Genomic DNA, 26630 nt, shown 5'->3' on the forward strand with positions numbered 1-26630 from the left:
GATGGATTCCTGTCTCACATTGAGGTCTTTCATCCATTTGGAGTTTATCTTTGTGTATGGTGTGAGAGAGTGGTCAAATTTCATTCTTTTGCATGTAGCTGTCCAATTTTCCCAGCACCATTTATTGAAGAGACTGTCTTTTTCCCACTGGATGCTTTTTCCTGCTTTATCAAAGATTAGTTGCCCAAAGAGCCGAGGGTCCATTTCTGGGTTCTGTATTCTGTTCCATTGGTCTATGTGTCTGTTTTTGTGCCAGTACCATGCTGTCTTTGTGATCACAGCTTTGTAGGGCAGCTTGAAATCCGGCATTGTGATGCCCCTAGCTTTGTTTTTCCTTTTCAACACTTCCTTGGCGATTCATGGCCTTTTCTGGTTCCACACAAATTTAAGGGCTGTTTGTTCCAGTTCTTTGAAAAATGTCCTCGGTATTTTGATCGGGATAGCATTGAAAGTGTAGATTGCTCTGGGTAGCATGGACATTTTAACTATGTTAATTCTTCCAGTCCATGAGCATGGAATATTTTTCCATCTTTTTGTGTCTTCTTCAATGTCTTTCAAGAGTGATTTGTAGTTTCTAGAATATAGATCCTTTACGTCTCTGGTTAAGTTAATTCCGAGATAACGTATGATTTTTGATGCTATTGTAAATGGGATGGATTCCATAATTTCTCTTTCTTCAGTCTCATTGTTCGTGTATAGACATGCAACTGATTTCTGAGCATTGATTTTGTATCCTGCCACATTACTGAATTGCTCCAAAACTTTTAGTAGTTTGGGGGTGGATTCTTTTGGATTTTCCATATAGAGTATCATGTCATCTGCGAAGAGAGACAGTTTGACTTCTTTGCCGATTTGGATACCTTTTATCCCTTTTTGTTGTCTGATTGCTGTTGCAAGGACTTCTAGTATTATGTTGAATAATAATGGCGAGAGTGGGCATCCTTGTCGTGTTCCTGATCTTAAGGGAAAGGCTTCCAGCTTTTCCCCATTGAGAATGATATTTGCTGTAGGCTTTTCATAGATGGTTTTTATGAGATTGAGGAATGTACCCTCTATCCCTACACTCTGAAGGGCTTTAATGAGGAAAGGATGCTGTATTTTGTCAAATGCTTTTTCTGCATCTATTGAGAGGATCATATGATTCTTGGCTTTTTTCTTGTTGATACAATCTATCACACTGATAGATTTGCGAGTGTTGAACCACCCTTGCATCCCAGGGATGAATCCCACTTGATCGTGATGGATAATCCTTTTAATGTACTGTTGGATCCTGTTAGCTAGGATCTTGTTGAGAATTTTGGCGTCCATATTCATCAGGGAAATCGGTCTGTAATTCTCCTTTTTGATGGGGTCTCTACCTGGTTTGGAGATCAAGGTAATATTGGCCTCATAGAATGGGTTTGGTAGTTTTCCTTCTGTTTCTATTTTTTGAAATAGCCTTAGGAGAATAGGTATTATTTCTTCTTTGAATGTTTGGTAGAATTCCCCGGGGAATCCATCAGGCCCTGGAGTTTTGTTTTTTGGAAGGTTTTTAATCACTGTTTCAATCTCTTCATAATTAATTGGTCTGTTTAAAAAATCAATTTCTTCCTGTTTCAGTCTTGGTAGTTTATAGGTTTCCAGGAAGGCCTCCATCTCTCCCAGGTTGCTTAGTTTATTGGCATAAAGCTGTTGATAAAAGTTTCTAATGATCCTTCCTATTTCATTGGTGCTGGTTGTGACCTCTCCCTTTTCATTCATAATTTTATTAATTTGGGTCCTTTCTGTATTCTTTTGGATAAGTCTTGCCAGTGGCTTGTCTATTTTATTTATTCTTTCAAAGAACCAGCTTCTAGTTCTGTTGATCTGCTCTACTGTGCTTCTGGTTTCTAATTCATTGATCTCTGCTCTAATCTTGATCAATTGCTTTCTCGTGCGTGGATTAGGCCTGTTCTGTTGCTGTTCCAGCTTCTTGAGGTGAGAAATATAAAACTGCATTTTAGATTTTTCTATTCTTTTGAGTGAGGCTTGGATGGCTATGTATTTTCCCCTTAGGACTGCCTTTGCAGTGTCCCATAGGTCTTGGACCATTGAGTTTTCATTCTCATTGGTCTCCATAAATTGTTTAAATTGATTTTTGATTTCCTGGTTTATCGAATCATTCTTGAGCAGGATGGTTCTTAGTCACCAAGTGTTTGAGTTTCTTCCAAATTTTTCCTTGTGGTTGAGTTCCCATTTCAAGGCGTTGTGGTCTGAGAATATGCAGGGAATAATTTCAGTCTTTTGGTATCGGTTGAGACCTGTTTTGTGACCCAGAGCATGGTCTATTCTTGAGAATGTTCCATGTGCATTAGAATAGAATGAGTATTCTTTTGTTTTGGGGTGTAGTGTTCTATATATATCTATGAGGTCCAACTTGTCTAGTATGGCATTCAAAGCTCTTGTTTCTTTGTTGATTTTCTGCTTAGGTGATCTATCTATTGCTGATAGTGGAGTGTTGAGGTCCCCTACTATTAACGTATTTTTATCTATATGTCTCTTTATTCTGGTTAAGAGTTGGCTTGTGTATCTTGCTGCTCCCCTGTTGGGGGCATACATATTTATAATTGTCATATCCACTTGTTGGATACATCCTTTAAGAATAATATAGTGCCCTTCTGTATCTCTAACTATAGTCTTTAGTTTAAAATCCAATCTGTCTGATATGAGAATTGCAACCCCAGCTTTCTTTTGAAGTCCATTGGCGTGAAAGATAGTATTCCATCCCTTTACTTTCAGTCTGGATGTATCTTTAGGTTCAAAATGGGCCTCTTGTAGACAGTAAATGGATGGGTCATGTCTTTTTATCCAGTCTGCAACCCTGTGGCGTTTTATGGGACCATTTAGGCCATTCACATTGAGACCGATTATTGAGAGAGATGATTTTAATGATGCCATGGTGCCAGTAAAGTCTTTGTTTCTATAGATTGTGACTTTCTGTTCTGTATCACTCTTGGGGCCCTTTTACTTTTATAGAACCCCCCTTAATATCCCCTATAGGGCTGGTTTCATGGTTACGAAATTGGTCAGTGACTGGCGATTCTGGAAGGTCTTTATCTCTCCATCAATTCTGAATGACAGCCTTGCTGGATAAAGGATCCTTGGCTGCATGTTTTTCTTGGAAAGAGCTTTAAAAATGCCCCCCAACCCTTTCTCTCATTTCAGGTCTGTGTAGACAGTTCTGACGTAATTCTGATACCTTTGCCTTGGTACGTGAGAAATTTCTTTGCCCTGGCTGCTTTCAATACTGTATCCTTGGATCTAATATTTGCGAATTTCACTATGATGTGACATGGCGTAGGTTTGTCGTGGTTGAGCTTGGGAGGGGTCCTCTCTGCCTCTTGGACAGGAATGCTTATGTCCTTTGCTAGATTAGGGAAGTTTTCAGCTACAATTTGTTCAAATATCTCTTCTAGACCTCTGTTTTTCTCCACCCCCTCGGGGATTCCCATGAGTCTGACATTGGAATGTTTCATGGAGTCCGTAATCTCCCATAACCTACATTCTTGAGATTGGATTTTTTGAGCCAAGTTTCTGTTTTAGCTTTCTCTTCTACTAAGCCATCCTCCAATTCGCCGATTTGTTCTTCTGCCTCATTTACCCTGGCCGTCAGAGCATCTAGTTTTGACTGCATTTGATTCATAGTATTTTTTTTTTAAAGATTTTATTTATTTGACAGAGACAGCCAGGGAGAGAGGGAACACAAGCAGGGGGAGTGGGAGAAGAAGAAGCAGGCTTCCAGCAGAGGAGCCTGATGTGGGGCTCGATCCCACAACACCAGGATCACGCCCTGAGCCGAAGGCAGACGCTTAACGACTGTGCTACCCAGGCGCCCCCTGATTCATAGTATTTTTAATTTCTGCCAGATACGCTCTCATTTCCGCCCTTAGAGATTCTATATTCTCGTTAATATTTTCATTAATACTTTTTTCAATCTACACATCATCTTGACCATTGTTACTCTGAACTCCATTTCTGATAATTTGGTTATATCCATATCCATTAGTTCTGTGGCAGAGGCCACAGACTCATTGTCTTTTCTTTGCTGGGGGGATTTCTCCTTCTCGTCATTCTGATGAGGAGAGGTTGCGGGGTTGTCCAGAGCCCAGATTATTGCCCAGGACCCATGCAGTGTGTACTTGTTTTATAGGGATCTTAGGGATGTGGGCTTCTTGATTTTTCAGCCTGCCTTCTGGGGGAGGGGCCTGCCGCGCCGATACTCAGGCAACCCCGTTTGGGTAGAGTCTCCCTGTCCCCTGCGAGGGGAGATGGGGATGGGCACACTGTGAGCCGTTATTCCCAGGCTTTTGTTCTCTGGTGGCTTTCCCTGGCAGTTTGCTGTGCCTCTTCTGAGAGAGCAGCAGTAGCCGAATCCCAGCCTCTGTCATAGAACAGAGGGATCGCAGTCCGCTCTCCACTGAGCTCCTCTGGCCATTCTAACCCTGCTTCTGTTGGTGCTGCTAAACCCTACAGCATCCCGGGATGTGCACCCCACACCCGGCGTCCCAGCCCTCACTTCCCGGGCCGGCAGGTCTCTGTCCTTTGTGTTTCTAACACCGCCAGCCACTAGCCACCCCCGCGCACTCTGGAGCTCCGTTTCAGTGTGGTTCCCACCCACTCCTGAGCTCTGGTGTTCAGTCTGGTCGCGTGCGTTCCCCGGCTCACGGTCTCAATCTGCTCTCTCGTGGTGCCGGTCCTCGAGTCAGCCCGCTCCCCAGTGCAGGTGGCTACCGCTTCCTGGCACCCGAGCGCAGATGCTCCCTCCACCTTCCGTTTCTCTTCCGATATCTGTGCGTGGATTCACGGCTCCCTGCTTCGTACCTCAATACTCAGTGCTGGAGATGTTCGTTTGTAGAGATCCAGATTTATCTTCCTGCATCTTAGGCTGATTTCGTGGGTGTTCAGGATGGTCTGGTACCTATCCAGCTCAACTCAGGGGACCAGCTGAAAAAGGGGACCCCTACTCCTCCACCATCTTAACTCCGATAGCATTGATCTGTTTTATATTAGTCTTTGTTGAACTGTTTAGAATTTGTGTCTGTAACCAGGGAGTTCATACTCTGATGAGTGAAAAAGTGAGGGTGCATTTTCCCCCTCCTCGTTAACTATCTTTTCTTCGTACTTTCAGTGTGCTAATCAGGTAGGTAAGCTCATCCTTAGAGCATGAATATATCATCAGCATTAAAACTTGCCAGGTATAAAATTAAAACCATCCATCATAGATGCTTATAAATTATCTGCTGTAAAGTATTTTTCTCAAGGTAAAAATGGATCTTGGGAATGTTTTAATGAGGGAATTTTTAGTTTATGAATTAAAGCGTTGAGCAAAGTTGAAACCTGAATTAGCCTATTAAGGTAAAGTTCTAAAGGAGCAGCTGAACGGGAATGCAGCCCATACCACATATAAGTTAGTTAGCTAATACTAGAATTGCCAGTTTACTATGCTTACAGGCCTTTGATACCTGGGTTGTTCTCTTCCTAGCACATTAAGTATCAACCAGTACTCTAGAATTGCTAAACAGAATGGAGTTTGTTTGGAAGCATTTTGGAAACCTATGAAAACAAAACATCACAAGTATTACATGATTTTAGGTCTAGGGATCAAAACTGTGGTTTGATGTGGTTGTATAGAGTAGTCTTTTTTTTTTTTTTTTTATAAAACTTATATAGCAGTGTTAGCTTATGGGCTCTCCTTTGGTAGGAGGGACTTTATAATATGAATTATAATATGAATAGTGTTAGCGATATATTTGACACCTTAGAAGAATAGAAGAATGGTAGGTGCAAGACTTAGGGTAATTCTTGACAAGTCAGGAAACAACAAATGTTGATGAGGATTTGGAGAAAGGGGGATCCTCTTACACTATTCGTGGGAATGCAGGCTGGTGCAGCCACTCTGGAAAACAGTATGGACGTTCCTCAAGAAGTTAAAAATAGAGCTACTCTACGACCCAGCAATTGCACTACTAGGTATTTACCCCAGAGATACAAATGTAGTGACCCAAAGGGGCACCTGCACCCCAATGTTTATAGCAGCAATGTCCGTAATAGCCAAACTGTGGAAAGAGCTGATATGTCCATTGACAGATGAATGGATAAAGAAGATGTGGTATATACAATGGAATATTATTTGGTCATCGGACAAAGTGAATACTTAGCATTTACATCTATGTGGATGGAACTGGAGGGTATTATGCTGAGCGAAATAAGTCAATCAGAGAAAGACAATTATCCTGTGGTTTCACTCATAAGTGGAATATAAGAAACAGCACAGAAGATCATAGGGGAAGGGAGGGAAAACTGAGAAGTCATCAGAAAGGGAGAAAAACCATGAGGGACTGTTAACTGTAGGAAACAAACTGAGGGTTGCTGGAGGGGAAAAGGGTTGGGATTGGGGTAGTTTAGTGATGGGCATTGAGGAGGGCATGTGACGTGATGAGCACCCCGTGTTATAGGCAACTGATGAATTATTGAACTCTGCATCTGAAACTGATGATGTACTATATGTTGGCTATTTGAATTTAAATTGAGAAAAAGGGTAATTCAAGGTCACATTTACCTTGATGTAGGTTAAAAATATTAAAAAAAAAATTAAACTCTTAAGTATTTTCCCATAGAGCAAGCACTTATTGCATAATTAAAATTTTATTTACTGATTTAGTTACAATCAGTTCATTGATTTTTCCCTTTATATGATGTTCCCTGATTGTGCCCATGAATTCATCTTTAAAATAGTTTGAATTCAGTATCTTGGCTTGAGAGAGAGCCCCTTACTTTTTAGGAAGAAGAGTAGGTAATTACATAGAAAAATAAAATCAATCACTTGATCTTAGTTATCATAGCATTTAATTTGTGCTTTGCATAGTTGGATTAGTTCATTTGCATGTAATATCTTGTAATCACCACTGAATCATTGAGCAGCAATTCAGGAAAATCATTACTTAGGAAAATGTATGTTTAATGAAGCAAAGTTTGTCATGGCTCTTTTGCATGTGTGTCTGGCATAACCTTTCACATACACATATGATCATTTCCTTTTAAGGCATATTGTTTCCTTTTACTGAAACTGCCCATCCATATCACAGTTTATATTTTGCAAATGTACATATGTGCAGAATTGCACATCAGAAAGGAGGATATACAACTGTAGTAGCTGTTACCTCCCGGGAAGTTCTTTTTTGCAACCCCGTAATTGCTTATTTTAAAAATGAGAAAGTCAAGTAAAACACCTAGATTCTTTTAGGTTTTCCTCTCCACCCTTTTTAATGGTTTAGATGGCTTGAGCTTTGGTGGAAATAGAGTCAGTTTTATCTGAGAGTTTAGTCCAGCATAATATCAGATAAGATAGAGTGACAGATCTGTATATAAAACACATTTCTCACCAAGAGGACAGTCTGCCTTTCCTGTATGTTTGCCGTTAATGGGACTGAATTATAATTTTCCTCCTTAGGGAGAGTAATTTGTTTAAGCTTGTTTGTCAGTTCTTTTACTTTCAGCCTATCTATTTCTTTATATTTAAAATGTGTCTCTTGAACATAGCATATATAGTAGGGTCCTTTCTGGACTGTAAATCTGTATCTCGTATATATTTATAAAATACTATTGAGTCTTGTTTTTTGTGTTTTATTTTTTAAGTAATATTATAATCTCTGTCTTTTAATTGTGGGTGTTCAGTCCATTTTCATTTAATGTAGTTGTTGACATGGTTGTGTTTAAGTTGATCATCTTGCTATTTATTTATTATTAATCTCTTGTTTTTTGTTCCTTTGTTGCTCTTTTCCTGCCTTCTTTGGGTTAATTGAAAAAATTTTTTAATGTTTGATTTCATTTCCTTTATTACCTTCTTGCCTTATACCTCTTTTTGTTTGTTTATGTGTTTTCAGTGATTGCTCCTGGGTTAACAATGTGTCTTTAACTTCCCAAAGTCAGTATTTTACATGTTCACTTTTCATGCATCACCATGGGGGAAGTAATTTTTTTTTTTTTTTTTGCAAAATAGCTTTTTAGCTATCATTATTTTCCATTATTATTTCTGATCACTGTCCTTTCCGTTTTGGAATTAACAGAAAATTCCCTATATGAGTAATAATAAAATGAGTAGAGTCAGAGTTAGAAAAGACAATTCTAGTCCATGAGAAAAAGCATACAGGAACGAAAGTAGGAGAGAACTAAAGTACTCTTTCATCTCTTTCTTTTTAGGACTAAATTCTTAAATAGGGAAGACTATGAACTGCTATTCCTAAATTCTCAGTGAGTGGCATTGTCTTCCAGAATACTCTTATAAAACCTTCTAAGTATCCTATTTAATTAAGGATCAGCTCATGATAACAGTAGATCTTCTCGTGCACCGCAGCAAGAGAATCAGGTGTCTCGTGAGTCATGAAGCTGTTGGCTCCTCTCCTACTCATGCTTTTGTACTCTGCTTTGTGATGCTGGGACCGGGGCTCTACACCAGGGGCTGGTAAACTTTTTCCGTAAAGTAATGTATATATGGCAATACACATTAATATGCAATAATATATATTAATAGTATATATGTATGTGCATGTGTATTCACACACACACACACAAACACACAAAGCTTAGTAAATATTTTAGGTTTTGTAAGCCACATATGGTCCCTAGTGCATATTCTTCCCCCCCCCCCCAAGTCTTTAAAAGCAGATTATTGTTACCTCATACTCCATACAAAAAATGAGCTGCCAGCTGGGTTGCAGTATGCGAACCAGCTCCTGCTCTTCACATTTGTTTTCTGCCTGCTGCCTGCCTTCTGCCAATAGAGGACGTTAGAAAATATTAAAAGGCCTGAACGGTGAGAAGGGACATGATCTTTCCCTTGCTTCATTCTCCATTTGTGTCATTATCTGAACTGCATGCTTTTTTGTTTGTTTTCTTTTTTTTACTGTGGCAGTGGGGACGGGGTGCAGTTTGTAGTTGTTTTTTCACATCTCTGACACCAGCCACCTCACGTTCCGTTAGAGAGCAGAACTAAGTGGCCAGCAGCACTTCCTTCTCAGACGTCTGGCTCCCACCTCTGAGCTTACAGGTTCTAATAACCCCACTTCTTCCTTTTGTTAACCTCAAACTGTAGGGTTCACAGCTCTTTCTTGGTGTTAGCTCGGTGTTTCCATTTTGTCTTTTCAAGCCTTTAATATACATCTAACCAGTTCACTTTATTAAATTATCCTTGTTGAAATACCTGTGATTTCTGTCTTCCTGATTGCACTGTACCATTAAAGCTGTATATGTGAGCTTCTGGAAACTACCTGCAGGGGAGAATCATCTGAGAACTAATTAGAGCTGTCAGAAGTGTATAATTTAGGGGCGCCTGGGTGGCACAGCAGTTAAGCGATTGCCTTCGGCTCAGGGCGTGATCCCGGCGTTGTGGGATCGAGCCCCACATCAGGCTCCTCCGCTATGAGCCTGCTTCTTCCTCTCCTACTCCCCCTGCTTGTGTTCCCTCTCTCGCTGGCTGTCTCTGTCGAATAAATAAATAAATAATCTTAAAAAAAAAAAGTGTATAATTTAAATATTGTATTCATTGTATTAAGGCATTTCATTGTATTAAGTAAGAACAATCCGTAAGTAAGAGCAATTGATAAGCTTCTAGGTTTGAAAACCTTTGGAGAGGATTAGGTGATTTTAATAATTAAGATGTCCTTAAGATGTCATATCTAAACCTTTCTTCCCTTCCTAAGTCCATTTTAAGTGTCAAGGTTCTCTTGTGGGTGTAGAAGTTTTTATGAGTTGTAGACTGTAGAAGGTAGATTATTTAATAGTAATTTTCTTGTAGGTTTATTATCTCTGTAGATTGTCTTTGAGGTTTACTCTTTCCCTTTTGGCTTAAAACTGTAGTCATTACTGTGTTCCCCGCCCCCCATCACCATGGGCATTTTCTGTCTTATTTAATACTGTACATTTAATTTTAAGGTCGTATTTTTATTTATTTTTTTAAATTTTATTATTTAAATTCAGTTACTTAACATATAATGTATTATTGGTTTCAGAGGTGGAGTTCAGTGATTCATCAGTCTTACATAATACCCAGTGCTCATTCCATCACGTGCCCTCCTTAATGTCCATCACCCACTGACCCCATTCCCCAACCCCCCTCTCCTCCAGCTACCCTCTTATGAGTCTCTTATGGTTTGTCTCCCTCTCTGATTTTGTCATGTTTTATTTTTTCTTCTCTTCCCCTATGATCCTCTGTTTTGTTTCTTAAATTCCACATATGAGTGATAGCATATGATAATTATCTTTCTCTAATTGACCTTATATCGCTTAGCATAATACCCTCTAGTTCTATCCATGTCTTTGCAAATGGAAAGATTTCAATTTTTTTTGATAGCTGAGTAGTATTCCATTAAGGTCCTATTTTTAGTATATTACAAGCTCTAATTCTGAATACCCCTCTTGGTTTCTTCTTCAGGACACAGCCAGTGTGAAGTCCTCCAGTAGTCTGGAGCCCAATCTTTTTTGTGATGAAGAAATTCCCATCAAGTCTGAAGAGGTGGTCACTCACATGTGGACAGCGCCTTCATTCTGTGCAGAACATGCTTACTCTTCTGCTTCTAAGAGTTGTTCTCAAGGTATTACCCTTTAAAACAGAAGAAGATACACCTGAAGCCAGTGAGAAAAAACATCATATTAATCAAGGCTCTGAATCCCTCTTTTTAAAATTCATTTTTATTTTTTTTAAGGATTATTTTAAAATGAGAGAGAGAGCAGGAGGGGCCAGAGAGAGAGCTCATGCTGAGGGCAGAGCCTGACTCGAGGCTCGATCTCACGACCCTGAGATCGTGACCTGAGCCAAAACCAAGAGTCAGATGCTTAACCAGCTGTGCCACCCAGGCGCCCCAGACTATGAATTCCTCTTACATGTACATCCTGACCATGAAATGCTAGTAAAACCTGAAAATACAATTTTGAAAAGCTAAGTCTTTATATGCATTTTATGTTACTAGGTGGTAACCTAAAAAAACTTACGTGGAATTATTGAATCCTAATAAGAAGAGCTTTAGAGACCCTCTGGTCCCATCTTTCTTTATATAAAATCTCTGATAGGCCTCTCTTTGTTCATTACCAGTTGTCGAGGAACTTGCCGCTTTTTGAGAATATTCATTCTTGTTTTGGAAAGTTCTAAGTGTTAGCAAAGTCCTTCCTTTCTTTGGTAGATAATGGCCCTCATGTGTCTACTTTGCTTTCCCCCAGTGAAAATACATCACACTGCTTTAGGTCACACGTCTGGCAAGTAAAGGGTGTTTCTCTTTTCATAGTAAAATTCGGGATCTTATGGAGTAGCATGTTACTGTTGGTTTATTAGGAGGATAGCAACTTACTTTTATAGGGCAGCTCATGTGCTTAATCTTTTGGTCCCCTCTGAAATAGAGAATGGATTAAGAGATTCTTTCCCATTCTCCTTCCCCTGTTCAGTCAGAATAAATAATCAATAAGGAACCAGTTTTTTACTCTTAACCAGTTTTTTAGAATGGGCATTAGAATTCTAGATCTTTTTGTTTTATATTTTTTGAAGATTTCGTTTTCACTTTCAAATGGATACAATGAATTCAGATACCTAAAGTAAGTATTGGAGGAGGAGGGACCATTCCCTTAAATATTTACTTTGGAAACATTACATTTTTTCCATAGTTTTTGTTTTGTTTTGTCCTATATTTTATTGGAAAGGTTCTAGCACCCCAAGGAAACAACCTCGGAAGAGCCCTTTGGTGCCCCGAAGTTTGGAACCGCCAGTGTTAGAGTTGTCACCTGGAGCTAAAGCCCAGCTGGAAGAACTTATGATGGTTGGCGATCTCCTAGAAGTATCTCTGGATGAGACTCAGCACATATGGCGGATTTTGCAGGCCACACACCCACCCTCTGAAGACAGATTCCTGCATATCATGGAGGCAAGGATTTAAAGCTTACTAAAACAGTGGTTTTAAAATTTTTTAGAATGCCTTGGTTCTTCGGAGGTGCCACAAATGCCAGGATTGGGATGGCTGAGTGGGTAGTACTGTGGCTACCCTCCTTTTCCGTTAAGCCAAATGTAGTTCTGCTTTATGGTCTTTTTGCGATTTTATGTAGTATTTTGGGGAAAAATACCAAACGCCATTTCTACTAAAAAGAAAGGAGGGTACTGAAAACTCCCAGTTTTTCTCCTAAGGAAGGAACAGCTTCCTTAGCGCATACTCCCACTGTTGAAAGGCCCAAAAGAGAAGGCAGAATAAAATACAGTGGTTAAAAAAAAGAAGCAAAGGAAGGATTAAATGGAGGGGGGACAAGAGGGAAGGGTTAAGTAGAAAGCAGAGTGGGGTGGGAGAGTCTACGTGTTCGTGTGTTACTACTTAAATAGCAGTTTGTAGTTTATACAGTGTATTTTTATATCCATGATCTCATTCGATCCTCAGCATAAATAATCCTGAATGTGGGAGAGAGGAAAGGATAGACCTATTTCTACATATGAAGAAATTAAGCGTCAGAGAGGTGGAAACTTGCCTAGGTCACACATTTAGTAAAAACAGTGAGACCTGGATTCCAACTCTGGCATTTGACTCCTAGTATTCTCTTCATTATTCTTTTCCATCACTTACTTTGACGGAGTGATACAGTGTCACCGACAGTTGATACAGATACACTTGGCAGATGACAGTTAGCTTTTGGTTTGAAATTCAGATCAAAGGTAGGCTGATTTAGATAGTGTTTTCCAAAATACAGAGGGTTTTCTTCACATCCATTATCTCACCTGATCTTCTTTATTTTACACATAAGCAAACACAAACTATTGAGAGGGTAAATATATAGTTCGAGATGTGATAGACTTAAGATGTTTACAATGCAGCGTTCTGCGTTCTGCAGTTTCTTAGGTTCCTGTCAAAGATTTTTTAGTCTCAAATATGTCACAAAATGAATTCTCAAGTGGTATTTCTTAAGTAATTATCAAGCTTATGTTTTTTAGTATTTCTTTTTCTACCTCCTCCTTGTTCTTTCTGTTGCTAAACATACTTTTACCTTTAAAAATTTTTAATGCTGGGTCACCTGGGTGGCTCAGTCGGTTAAGTGGCCCGACTGTTGTTTTCAGCTCAGGTTGTGATCTCAGGGCTGTGGGGTCGAGCATCGCGCTGGGCTCTGTGCTCAGCAGGAAGTCTGCTTGGGATTCACTTCCTCTGCCCCTCTCCCCATTTGCATGCACTCCCTCTCTCTCTCTCTCTCTCTCTCTCTCTCTCTCTCTCAAATAAATAAAGTCTTTTTAAAAATTAAAAAAAATTTTTAATGTTTATTACATTGTCACATAGTAGAAATTGGAACAACATTAGAAAATTGAAAAATAAGGGGCGCCTGGGTGTCACAGCGGTTAAGCGCCTGCCTTCGGCTCAGGGCGTGATCCCGGCGTTCCGGGATCGAGCCCCACATCAGGCTCCTCCACTATGAGCCTGCTTCTTCCTCTCCCACTCCCCCTGCTTGTGTTCCCTCTCTCGCTGGCTGTCTCTATCTCTGTCAAATAAATAAATAAAATCTTTAAAAAAAAAAAAAAAGAAAAGAAAATTGAAAAGTAAGGGTTTTTTTTGCCACATCACCTATTCTCTAGCCCATGCCAAAGTCACTGCATGTCTTTTGTAATGAGATCATGGATACAATTTTTGTTTTGCCAACAATTTTAATAACTTCTTAGCCATCGGGAATTTATTAATTGTGAGTTAATCAAGAACTGTAGCAGTGGTAAATGAAGACCAAAACTGTTATGTAATTCCGTGCACAGTTAGTACTTTTAGCTTTATATGTATGTTTTATCTCAGTTAGAAGTGCTACACACTATATTAATATATGCTGACAGTGGTGTTTTTTCCTTAGTAACCTCAAGTCAGATGTTTTCTACAGGCTTGCCATTATTTTTTGTTTTCATTGAATATTATATTTGCTTTCTTAAAATGTCTTTTAAATATCTTTAGAACATTTATTGCGGTATAATGTACCCAACATAGAATTTACCATTTTAATCCATTTTAAGTATACAATTCACTTGTATTAATGGCATTTCTAGTGTTACACAACTATTGCCACTGTCCATTTCTAGAACTTTTGAATCATCCCAAACAGCACCTCTGTACCCACTTAACAATGAGTCCCATTTTCTCCTTCCCTGAGCCCCCGGTAAACTCTGTTCTCCTTTCTGTTTCTATGACATTGTCTATTCAGGGTACCTCCCACAAGAGAATAAAACCTTTCTTAAATGTCTTGCTTTAAAATTCTAATTTTGTATTGTTGAAGGATGACAGCATGGAAGAGAAACCATTAAAAATAAAAGGAAAAGACTCTTCAGAGAAGAAACGGAAACGGAAGCTAGAAAAAGTAGAACAGCTTTTTGGAGAAGGAAAACAGAAGTCCAAGGAGTTAAAGAAAATGGATAAACCTAAAAAGAAGAAATTAAAACTAAGTGCAGAAAAATCAAAGGAGCTGAATAAACTGGCCAAGAAACTGGCAAAAGAAGAAGAGAGAAAGAAAAAGAAAGAGAAGGCTGCTGCAGCCAAAGTTGACCTTGTGAAAGAGACTACTGAAAAGAAGAGAGAGAAAAAGGTGCTGGACATCCCCTCAAAGTATGACTGGTCCGGAGCGGAGGAGTCCGATGATGAAAATGCTGTGTGTGCAGCACAGAACTGCCAGCGGCCCTGCAAGGACAAGGTGAGCTCTAACTGTATACACCCCCCTGTGAGAGAGGCCAAGGAGCAGAAGTCTCGAGACAGAAGCCTGATGTAATGAGAATCTGGTTTTGATTGCAGCATTTGGGGTCCCAGCAGAATATGTTTTCTGCAGTTTCTATAAACTGTTTTGAATTATGAGGCTCTTAGTTCAGTGTGCTTAATGGAAGAAATGTTGTGCTTTAAAAATCATGTACTTGGTGAACGTAATGAGACCAGAGCAGAGAGAAGCTATGTGATAACCTTGGGTAGACGTGCATTTCACATGCGGTTGGCATAGCTGGCTTCAGTGTAGTTCTTTTTAGTCCTTTTGCCTTCTCTGTAGGGTGACTCAGAGAACTAAATACCTTGTCAGTTAGTCACAGTGGCCTCAAAATGTTCTGAGCCAGTATTTTAAGAGCTCTGGCAAATTGCATTATGATTTTTGTTCTCAAGACCTAAAACTAAGGGGTTAAATCTTCCCTTTTGGTCTGTGTCTTACCCACACTCAGGCCTATGTGCACTCTTCTAAACGGAATAAGATTTTTATCAAATAACTTGCAAAAAATAATTAAGACCTTTAAAGATATTATTTTAAAAGTTTCAGCCCTAACTTTAAGTATAGTAATTACATGATGGCCATTCTTTAGGTAATACTGATGTTATGAACTTCTGAAACAGATGGATAGACTTTATGAAAAATACCAGTTCATTCAGTGACTGGAGACATCTGTTATGGTTCCCATCAAGATTATTAGTAAATTCATAGTTTTAATTTTATTCTCACTATACCACTTGATATTTAAAATTTTAATACCTCCTCAATTTGAATATATGAACAGAATAAATATAACTGCATCATTATTCCCTTACTTCCCTCCTCAGTCAAATACTTGTTAGAGCTTGAAGAAGTCACCTTGTCCAGGCTCTTCATTTTACAAATGATGAAACCAGGACTCAGTGAAGATAAATGATGTGACCAAAGTCACAGTGCTAAGTCGTGCAAAGCCAAAAGTAAAACCATGGTTTCCTGGCTCCCAGACCAGGTTTTCTCCACTAATATCCCCACTCCATGGATAATTAAGATGTAAGCACAAAAACACATTCCAAAACTAAATGACACTTATATTTAAATTATACTTATTTAATGTTTTCCACTCATTTTTGAAAAATGAATATATTTTGGTAAGACACGTATCCCCATAGTCTAACCTTCCAAGGATAATACCTATACGTATTTTAGTGTGTTTCCTTCTAGTCCTTTTCCATATAGTTGATTTTATATCATGCCATACTATCTACTCACTTTTGTATCTTTATTGATTACATAACTATGTTTCTATTTTATAAACATTTTAAAGTATTTTAGTAGCTACATTATATGTGTGTGTGTGTTTCTTTCATTTTGAATTTATTCTCATCATAATTTGTTCATTAAAGAGGCTGATGAAAGGTTAACTGTTTCTCTTTGGGTACTGAAATATTGGCAACTTAGTGTTGGCAAAACTTTCTCCCTTTGTTTCTCTTTTAACTGATTTTATGGTGGTTTCAGACTGGCAGCAAGAAGTGGTATTTCTTTTTCAGGCTTTCCTGTCATTCTTTCTACAATGTTTATATCCATCATGAACCTTTTGCTTTTTCTTTTTTCACTTTTTCACTTAGTTATCTTTCTCCTCTCCTCTACTCAGCGTTTTAAATATCGGTCAGGTCATCTGTTATCTTCCTGGAGCATATAAACACTACAGGCAGTTTTTTTTTCTCATCTGCTATAAAATTGTTAAATTAACACATGCCCTGCCTACTCTGGGGTTATGAGAATAAGAGGAGATAGTCTATATGGAAGCACTTGCTAACAAAATTCAGTGTTAAAATGTGATGGTTATTTTTAAGTGAGCCGTAAGATTTGCTCCTAACATTAAAAGTATTTTTTTAAAACTTGCAAAGTTGTTTTAATAGAACAAAGGGAGACTTAGCTGAACATTCAGAGAAAATGTTTCAAACTGTTAAAACACATACAAAAGTGAGTAAAGTATGCCTTAACCTGTCATCATCCTACATAAAAGAAACTTAGTAAATGTTGTATTTCTGTGATGTATTTAATTTTAAACAAATTATTCCAGATTGTAAACATTTTGCCCATCATTGCTGTTTCACAATATTTAATGGTTCTCCAAGTTTGTTTTCAGCACTAATTTTACTAAATAAAAGGTATATTTCTTTAACTGCTTTTGTAAAAGGATTTTACAACTTTCTCAATTTGAAGTATAGTATTTCTCTAAGAAAACCAATTGATGCATGACACACGTCTTCAGAACAAAATGATGATAAAAGAATGTTTTAGAGAAGTCTATGTTCTTTAAATATAGACTTTATTATGTTTAAATATAATATTTTTTGCTCATGCAGCAAAAAATAACTTCTAGGGTTCATTCATATTTAGGTAAATATACATTTACCATTTTTCTAACCAGTAATTACTATTACTTTTTCCCCAAAACATGCAGATTGAGAAAACTTTGAAGGGCTACATAAACATACCGAGGCTCAGTTTCAAGATGTTTTAGAAAGAGGAAAGAAAAATATTATCAGAATAGTGTCATAAAGGGTTTAAAAAAAAACAAAACTGTCTCTTCCATCATTATCAAATTAACTTCAAGGTGAAATTAATTTAAAAAACAATAATGAAGAAAAAATAATAAGAACTATTTTCAAAAAAATGAGTTTTAAGGTTCAGAATCTTTTTCTCCCTGAGGTCTGCCCCTTTCAATCTTACTGTTACCAAGAGTCAAACAAGTTAACTTGAAGGAGCAAATTCTTTCAAGCTAACATTTAAGTAAAATTTTTTTCTGTATTGGAATAAATACCTAATCATCTTATTTAGGAAAATAGACTTTTTCCCACCTTTTCTTTACCCTCTTCCTGTGGGCCTTTTCCTTACCCATTACTATTTACATAAGAAGTTTGGGATGGTAAATAGAGATTAAGTTTATAAACCAATATCTCTCACTTCTATTGTTAGTCATTCTAATTTTAAAAGATTTTCATGGTGATGTCTTGGCCACAGTATTTGTGTTATTAGTTCATATCTCTTTTTAAAAGCACAGATAATCAAAGGTTGGATTACCCTGAATGAGTGTGTAACACACACACACAAATTATGGTGATGTGGAGATAGGCTAACCAACTGTTCCGATTTGCCTGGACTTTCCTAATTTTAGCACTGAAATTCCTGTGTCTTGGGAAATACCAATCTTGGACTGGCTAGGAAGATTGGTCACTTAATGTTGAGAGCATCAAAAAAATACACATAAGGATTCTGAACATTGTTATATCGTACTTCATTGTGTAAATTGTTTTAATTTTTCATATCTGGTTTTTGCAAGGAACCTTGGTGCAGTAGAGGTTGAATGCCAAAATAACAAAAGCTCAGGGGGGGAACTAAGCTAAGAATATCACTAAATCTCCAGGCTTTCTTTTTTTCCCTAGTGCAGTAATATGCTCTGTGAAGTGAACAAGATGAACTATGCCAGATATTTTTAAGTGTAAATATGAAACCATATAGCAAAACATGAAATACCAAATTAACATTATTTCTTGTATTTAACATATTTCTCTTTCAAAATTTCCCCAAATCTAATTGGTAACTTATTTGTACTATACTTCTGAATCTCTTATCCATTGATATTTGAACAGCTCATACCTGTGAGGTTTTTTAATAATTGTTTTTGTGATTTGATAAGTAGATCTCTTGAAAATAATGAAAGGGGGAGTGACTATTAGAACTTAATATGCAGTTAACCACATTCTGTGTTCTCGAGTCTTCAGGCACTAATATAGTCTGTTGCCCCTTTGTCAGAATCATCAGTGGTTTCAGTTGACATTGCAAACTTCAGTTTGCTTTATGATCCAGTGGCCTTTTCAAACAAAAGCAGCAGTTGAGCTGGATTGTTAGTACGTAAATGTGGTAAAAAGATACTAGTAAGGGAAGGACTGTTTTTTTTCCCCCTGCTAGATTATTGGGGTGAATTGTTATATAATCTGTAGGCTGGGATAGAATCTGCATACTGATGAATATCTCAAGAGAAGTTTATACTTTTTTGGAATGGTGGGAGAGCTAGGCCTAGGAATGGACCTCTAGCCAAAATCACAAAAGAGAACATGTCTTCCTTACTTGAGAGAGATTGATTGATGTAATTTGAGGAAACCTGGAGGCCAGTGAGTGTAGTGCAAAATTAGATTTTAAGAAACATGAAACTACTTTTCTGGGCAGCAAATACTAATAAATTAGGAACTTTCTTAACCTGTGGATTAGCATGACTGAGGACTGGGCTGGATTAAGAGGGTTGGAGGTAGGAGTAGAATTGTCTCTTGGTTCAAACCAGGGTGGCATCATAAAGAGGGTAATATCTCAAATTTGGGCAGCTCAAAGAAAGAGATCATCTTCCCAGTTCTCTTCACCAGCTCCAAATAGCCCAAGCGCTTACCATCAGATTGGCACTTTGTAAATCTTCATAGCTGCAGTACCTATATTTTTAGTTTGTTGCCCAGAAGTCATTTATCTCCCCTGTCTGTCTTTCATGTACTAGTTTGCTGCAATAGGAACATTTTGATCAATATTCTTTACTACACAGAACGCAGGAGCTAAATATTACATAAACAATTACAGAACAAAAACAGAACTTGTTTTAGGAACGAATTGTTGAATTGCTCTGAATTTACTAGCAAGCAGTATCACACAGTGTCAGGGATGATCAGATTTAGAATATATAAGAATTGCCTAGAATCTCACTGAAAATGTAGGCTTCTGGTTTGTAGCCCCAAGATATTCTGAGGCTGTAGGTTTGGGATGGGTCTCAGCTACACTTTTAACAAACCCAACAGGTAATTCTGTGTAAGTGGTTTACACATTTTGAGAAACACTGCTGCAGGCCATTGTTTCAAGGTGCAAAATGATTTTTGTGTAAGGTAGGATAATGAGTAGAGCCATGAAACTGATCTTAAAAAATGCCTCCAGTATCCTAGGCAGTGAACTAGCTGTTTTGCCATACATTATTTCATGAGTTCCTCTAAATAATCCTGTAAACAAGATGTTATCTCCATTTTACAGATGAAGAAATTGAGCCTTAATGAGATTAAATTACTGGCCTCAAATGATACATATCAGAACTTAGAACTTGTGACTGAATTCAGTAGTCTTCATTTTGCACATTATCTCTTCAGTTCTAGAACTCTAGAATAGGAGCAGTGGGAGCAGAAAGATGATTTTGACAAATGATTTTTCCCACACTGTATCACAACCATAAAACCACTGACATGAATATCATCATTTTGATAATTCCTATAGTATTTGGAAACTAATTTTGGAAACTGCTCCCTTTCCCTGAAACTCATTTACCTAGCCAAAAGCTCCTTCCTCTGTTCTTTCTCCTAATCTGCACTGAGGTACCTATTTGATCCTTTCATGGCTCTTGGCTCTGAAAACTGGCGGAGTCAGTGTTGTAAGTGGCTTTGTAAGTTGCCAGTGAGATGATCCACTTTGTACCGGGGAGAGGAAGAGTAGCTCTTTTAATCTTAAGGGTTCTCGTCTGCCATGGCATCAGCTATAAAAACTACCACAGTCACCCTGCAAATACAAAAGCTCCAAATCACCTTATTGTTAACTCTAGGCCCAAGCAAGGCTGAAAGTCACCAAACTACAGTCACTTTCTAGCCTCCTATAATCACAGTATTCTCTGGAGGGTCAAAGTTTGCCTAGTATCTGCCACTGACCTGTCAGTTATACAGACTTCAGTTTGAAACCCCAGAGTGATCTATTGACCTGTGACTTTGACTGTTTTAATTGGTTAATTTGTAAGATTTGACCTCTGATATTTGCTAACTTTTTATAGGGAGTTGTATTTGTAACGGAAGAAGAGAAGAATAAAAAATATTAGTTTTAAAAGTGGCCTATGTGACTGCTTTTCTAAAAAGGTATTTAATGCTCTTAGTACTTTGGCTTATCTCTTTGAAATAAAGCTAATACACAGGATTGCCTTCACATTGTTGTACTCTTCCTTTTTTGATCGATAATTGCATTGTCTTAGAGCCTAGAAATTGTTAATATTAGCTAAAACTACTTGGCTGCTCTATTAGAAGTTCCTTTTTTGTCAAGTTTTTCTCAAACATGTTTCTGCCTCAAAAGGAGCCCTGGGTAATTATGAGGTAATGGAGTACCTAAGAGGCCCAATTTTGTGGATATATTATGGTAAAAATAGAATTTGGGGATATTAACTTCCCAATTTCTGTCTTTAAAAAGTAGCCCCGTAAGAAGTCATTGTCTATCTCTGGACATCCCAGTTATTTGCTATCATTTAAGCCAAGAAGTCTCTTTGGTTTGTTTTTTTTTTCCTAGGCTTAATGTTTATGTAACCTAAACATTCCCCAATCTTGTCTCCTACAGGTAGACTGGGTACAATGTGATGGTGGCTGTGATGAGTGGTTTCATCAAGTTTGTGTGGGTGTATCTCCAGAAATGGCTGAAAATGAAGATTACATCTGTATAAACTGTGCAAAGAAGCAAGGGCCAGATAGCCCAGGTCAAGCACCGCCTCCTTCCTTCATAATGAGCTACAAACTACCAATGGAGGATCTTAAGGAGACCAGTTAGCAGTTGGTGGGTTAGTGTGGGACATGGGGAGAAATGGACCACGTTGAGACCTAGTCATCAAATAGAGTGGTTTAGATCCACTCAGAATGTTGCTTCCAAAGACGAATGGCCTTGAGAGAAAGTCCTCTTAGCTGACTTCCTCTTTGCATGGACTGTGTGACCTACATTCTCTTCAACACATCTATGCAGAGGGTGTCTTTGGTATAGCAGCCAATATTTCAATTTATGTCTCCTCTGAGTATGGTTTGTTACTTTACGGCCAGACATGTGATTGAGCTCTAGATTGCTGGTTGGCATTAATGCATTGGTATGCTAGCAAGGCGTGTAGGATGTGGCTTATGGCCAGTTGATATTAGTTAGTGGTGTACAGCCTAGGGGCAGCACCATCTGGAGGTGCTGATGACTTGGCTCTCCTTAGGACAGTTGGAGAGGAGTGAGAATACCGCTCTCCTCCTACTGTTACCTGGCATATAATGCCCTACCGATACAACAACGGGAGCAGCAGGGCCAAAGTTACGCCTGTTAGTCATGGGATAGTAGCCAGAGTCTAGATCCCAGCTACTTGTGTGTGTTTGTACCAAGAAGAAAACCCCAAGTGAGAGGCAGATCACCTTATCTTCCTAAGGAGAGGAGTATGTCCTCTAGTTCAGAAGTCTGACTAGATTGGATTCTGGGAAGAAGAGCCTTTCTTACTTCAAGTCAAGGAGCCTTTTTTTTTTTTTTTTTTTTTGGCTTTAAGAAGTCTTGCTGTCTTGGGTCTGCATTTTAGAGACAAGCAGATACATGGATCCAGGCTCCTGCAAAAGAAGAGAAGACAAGTCAGAATGTTTTATTGAGACACAGTGATGCATGCTTTTTGGGGAAACCTTCATTCACAAGTATACCAGATACCACCAGGCTTCAGGCATGGCCATGAGCAAGACCAGCAAATAACAGCTTTTTGCCTTGCAGCCCTGACCCCAATGTCTGCTGTTTCCAACACTGGCAATTTCTGATTGTGGCCCACAGCAGATGCTGTTGAATGACACCATGGCTTCATCAGAGAATGGGGGGTTGTAGCACCTCTGGGTGATAAAGTTGTTTTAGTAAATCCATTTTTAAAAAAAGAAAAAAGGACTTGTTTTTACTTTTTTCTAAATGTCTCTGACTACTGACTGTTCTATAAATAGATTATTTTTCCTTTTTTAATATACATATATGAATATATAAATATATATATTTACTGTTACCAGCAGCATATGACAGAGTTTCAGCATCAAAAATCCATTTGGGGGCTTGCTTTCTCTTTTTTGCTTTTTAATAAAGAAACCCCATTCCTTCCTTGTAGTACAAGGAGTTAGCACTTCCTTCTCCATCCTAGCCTGACCAGATTTTCCATGTTGTTTTTGTTCAAATAGATAATTACATTTCCTTTGTGTGTTGGAACTTGTCCCTATCTGTTGGGAAACTTGGTCTTACTATTTCTGTGGTGGCTGTTTTGTTTTGTTTTTGTATGTGACTGTTTGAAACTATGGTGCTGTGTCCTCTTTCCTCCTGTTGTGTTCTCTGTTCTTGTTAAGATGTTAGGTAAGCTGTATGGAAACGTTTATTAGAAGGGGACTCTTTTTTTTTTTTTTAAAGAACAAAACAAAACAAAAAAACAACCAAAAAAACCCTAAAAGTAGTGTTTGGTCTACACTATCCTGTGTCCCTTTGTTTTGGTTAAAAATCTGTGGTTTGACTTAATTCATCAGTTTTCTTTTTAAAAGGGAGGAGCAGGATGGGCCTAGAGAACAGCTTTTTCCTCTTGGCCCCAATCTCTTTTAAAGAAATGTCTTCTAGTAACTAGAAGTGAAATGTACTGTCCAGTTACAGTTTGAGTGGGTATGAGATTTAACTCAAAAGGCATCTTACTACAAAAAGCAAAAGCTTTCCTGTAAAACCCAGTTTCTGTAAATGCATTCTCTATGGTTCATACTACCTAATTTTTAGTCATTCTTCCCTTAATATTATATAACATTTCTAGTGTTTTGACCTGTTAAGAGGTTCTTAAGCATCACTGTGCATGATCTCATCTTAAGTGTGTATATAATTTAAGATTTCAGTGGATGTTGCAAGGTAACTGTTAACCAATTTCGTAAGTTTTCATTTTGCCAATCTATATAAAGACATTACTTAAAAATTTCATCTGGTTGATGTTATAAAAGAAAGCACAATATTTTTTTGCCTTTTCATCTTCTCTGTAAAGATCTTCAAATACTTGTGAGTAAAATTGAATGCAATTTTAAGTGATGGCTGCCTGGGTGGAATACATTTTAAAATATTTAATTATTCTTCCTAGTCACCTGTTAACTTTACTCAGCCATCAGTGGAAAGGCATGGAGATGCTGAGAAAGTGGCTAAAGTGTTCTGCGTCCTGGAGTATGGTGGATGGATATAGGTGGCTGCTTAGGGAATAATGATGTCCTTACTATGGTGTTTACCTACTAGAGACGTGAGAGAGAGATGCAGGGCAGTCTGCAGCCATGAGTAGTCCCTGTTTACCTTCTGGTATTTTGAAACGTAAATATATCACTTAGTTGATACTGTGAGCTTTTCTGTATTTATTTGAAAGTCACAGAGGATTTGGTCTAACTTGACCATAGATTTAGACCAAGGCTGAGAAGAACAGATAAGAGAAATTAGTTTAAAAAAATTAAAAAAGGGAGAGCGAGAGGAAGAAAAATGAACATACACAAGTCTCTAATTTTGGAATTAATGAATCTATTTTAAGACATGCTGGTGTCCTAATGTAATATAAAACATTGTTTTCAGTTAGAGGAAATTACTTACAACTTACTCTGTTCTTCTGTGTTGTAACATTTCATAGTAAGACCCAATTTAAAATGTTCCTTTACCCTTCTCTCCAAAGTTGCAAATTTTTCACCATTGGTATTTTAACTTCTATGTTAATTCTATCAAAGGTATTTCTTACTACCTTCATTATAACTATGTTGGGGAAGGTTACAGAAAGAAAAACGAAAAAATGCTATGCAGGTCTTTAATATTCTCAAAGGGCGTAGGTCATTGGAACTATGCAAACCCCCAAGTGTACAGCTGTAGCATTAGTAGTTTGCTTGCTTGTTGGCAGAAGAGGGGACATTTTCTTCCCACAAATGTTTATTTTACTTACTGATAGTTATTGCAACAAAGCCATGTTGAGATTTAGATGCTAAGGCTCCCTTCCTGAGTTGCTGCAAACCACCTTTGCACTGCATGATTCAAATTTGTGCCTCAGTAAAATTACAAATTACTGTATGTCATACTTGGAATAATTGAAAAGACAAGCATTAAATCTGTGGTTGCCTACCATGTACTTATTTAATAATCAAATTCTGAGCAAAGGCTAGCAGACCTGTGAGAATAATTTTACCTGTGCTTCACTTCTGTTCTTCTCTGCTTTTGTCTTTGGTGTCCAAAACATGTCAGTTTATTTGTTTTTCTTAATTTTAAGATTCTGGATGCAGTTCAGTGCACGTAAAAGAAATTCCCTGCTTGTCAATATTTTAATTCTGTAGTACGTTTGTGTGAGTATCAGCCAGTACTTAAAAATAGGAGGATGAAAGGAGAAATTGAGAAATGCTTTCTTTCAAATGGTGGGACTATCTACTTTTTAAAGGAGAAAGTGACAATTTGGAGTGGGATTTTAAAATTGTAAATTGTGGAAGAATTAAGCTGTTAAAGTCCCACATATAACCAGGTTCAATAAAGGTTTACATATGGAACTAGCTTCATATGTGTGTAGAAAGTTGCTTTTGCATTAGGTCTATTAAGTATAAATTTTAAAAAGCAGGCAACGGATTTGTCTTTTACCTTTTGAACTGCCCCCCCCTTTTTAAATTAAAGCGTATCATTACTTCTTTGGATATGGATGTGCCAAGTGATATTCACAACAGAAGGAAAGAACGGGGTGTGAGTATATTTTGGAATTGCGGTCTTCTCTTGGCCTGGATCATATCCAGTCACCGCTGTGCAACGAACGACGTGCACTGGGAGAGGAGGTGCCGGGGTCAGACGTAGCCTGCTTTTACTCTTACCTTTGCAATACTCCAAGATGTCTGAACAGGAATGTCTTTTGTAAACCTCAAGACCCTCTATTGATTATTCTCTTACATATTTATTTACCTGTTAGTGAGACACTTAAATATAATATGGACTCTAATTTACCAGGGTATTTGGTGGTGCCTTATGAAAAGTATAACTTGATTTTCTTGTTTTTTGAGCATGTTTTCCATTTCTTTTGTTTTCTGAAAGAATATTAGATATGGTTATTTGCATTACATCTGAAAAATAAAAAAAGTTTTGTGTGTGTGCTCAGGTTCCCCCCACTCTGTCATTTACATTGGTGGCAACTCTAAATGGTAACCAAGTAAAGGTCAATTTTGGTAATGAGTATTGATGATCCTGGGGAAACTGGCAAGTATATGAGAGCCACTTTTAACCTGTGCCAAAGCAGTTTCTAATATTGCAATTGCTCTCTATAAAATAAAATACTGGCCTCAAATAATTTGATCAGTGGTATGTTTAGCCTATTCCTGAGAATAGTGTTTTCAGAAAGTGTGAAGTGGCAGAAGTGATTCCCGAAGGTTTCACCTGTCCTCTCTTTTCATCAAGAATCCAGCGATGACCAACAGACATTTCCCCACCTTTGATTCTTGAGCAATTTGTTCCTTGCAGCAAACCAGTAATAGCAGGGAAAACGAGGAAATACTTTATTTTGGCCTCCTAATGCTCTAAACTAGTTCAAACTGCACCTTACTTCAGAGATAGCATTTTATTTTTTAAAGATCTTATTTATTTGACAGAGAGACAGCCAGCGAGAGAGGGAACACAAGCAGGGGGAGTGGGAGAGGAAGAAGCAGGCTCCCAGCGGAGGAGCCCGATGCGGGGCTCGATCCTGGAACACCGGGATCACGCCCTGAGCCGAAGGCAGACGCTTAACGACTGCGCTGCCCAGGCGCCCCCAGAGATAGCATTTTTTACTCATTGCCAGCATTACCAGGTCATGCAGGCATTGCTGAACATGTTAAGTTTCTGCTTTCAGTGAAATTGGCCTCAAATAGGAAATATGTGACTGTGTGTGTGTGTGTGTGTGTGTTGGTGAGGAAAATTGGTGGGAAGAGGAGAGAGAAAATCTGATTATCTCTTGAATTGGAAAATATTTTTCTTACCAACCAAAAAAGACTACTGAAATTCCATACAGTGATAAATTTTGTTTAAAAATTATGTGGGATCCTCCCAGTTTAGCAAATATTTCAGGGGGCTTTGGCATTGTG

At 38.1% G+C, this 26630-nt stretch overlaps 1 protein-coding gene across 2 annotated transcripts in view; it reads left to right on the forward strand.

Moving 5' to 3' along the window:
- KDM5A (lysine demethylase 5A) overlaps positions 1–25667 on the forward strand; it is a 96083-nt gene extending 70416 nt beyond the window's left edge. The window contains exons 25-28 of one of the 2 annotated variants that reach the window (XM_045774505.2): positions 10448–10607; positions 11704–11924; positions 14284–14694; positions 21130–25667. In XM_045774505.2, coding sequence (XP_045630461.2) covers positions 10448–10607; positions 11704–11924; positions 14284–14694; positions 21130–21336 — 999 coding nt within the window. In that variant the 3' untranslated portion in view covers positions 21337–25667. Of the gene's footprint in view, positions 1–8217; positions 8497–10447; positions 10608–11703; positions 11925–14283; positions 14695–21129 lie in introns of those variants that run through there. The other variant, XM_087855531.1, reaches the window with a different exon arrangement.
- The last annotated feature ends 963 nt before the right edge of the window (positions 25668–26630 follow it).

This window comes from Ursus americanus, chromosome 25 (assembly GCF_024610735.1).
Source record: "Ursus americanus isolate L20-20 chromosome 25, mUrsAme1.1.p, whole genome shotgun sequence".
Classification (NCBI taxonomy): Eukaryota; Metazoa; Chordata; class Mammalia; order Carnivora; family Ursidae; genus Ursus; species Ursus americanus.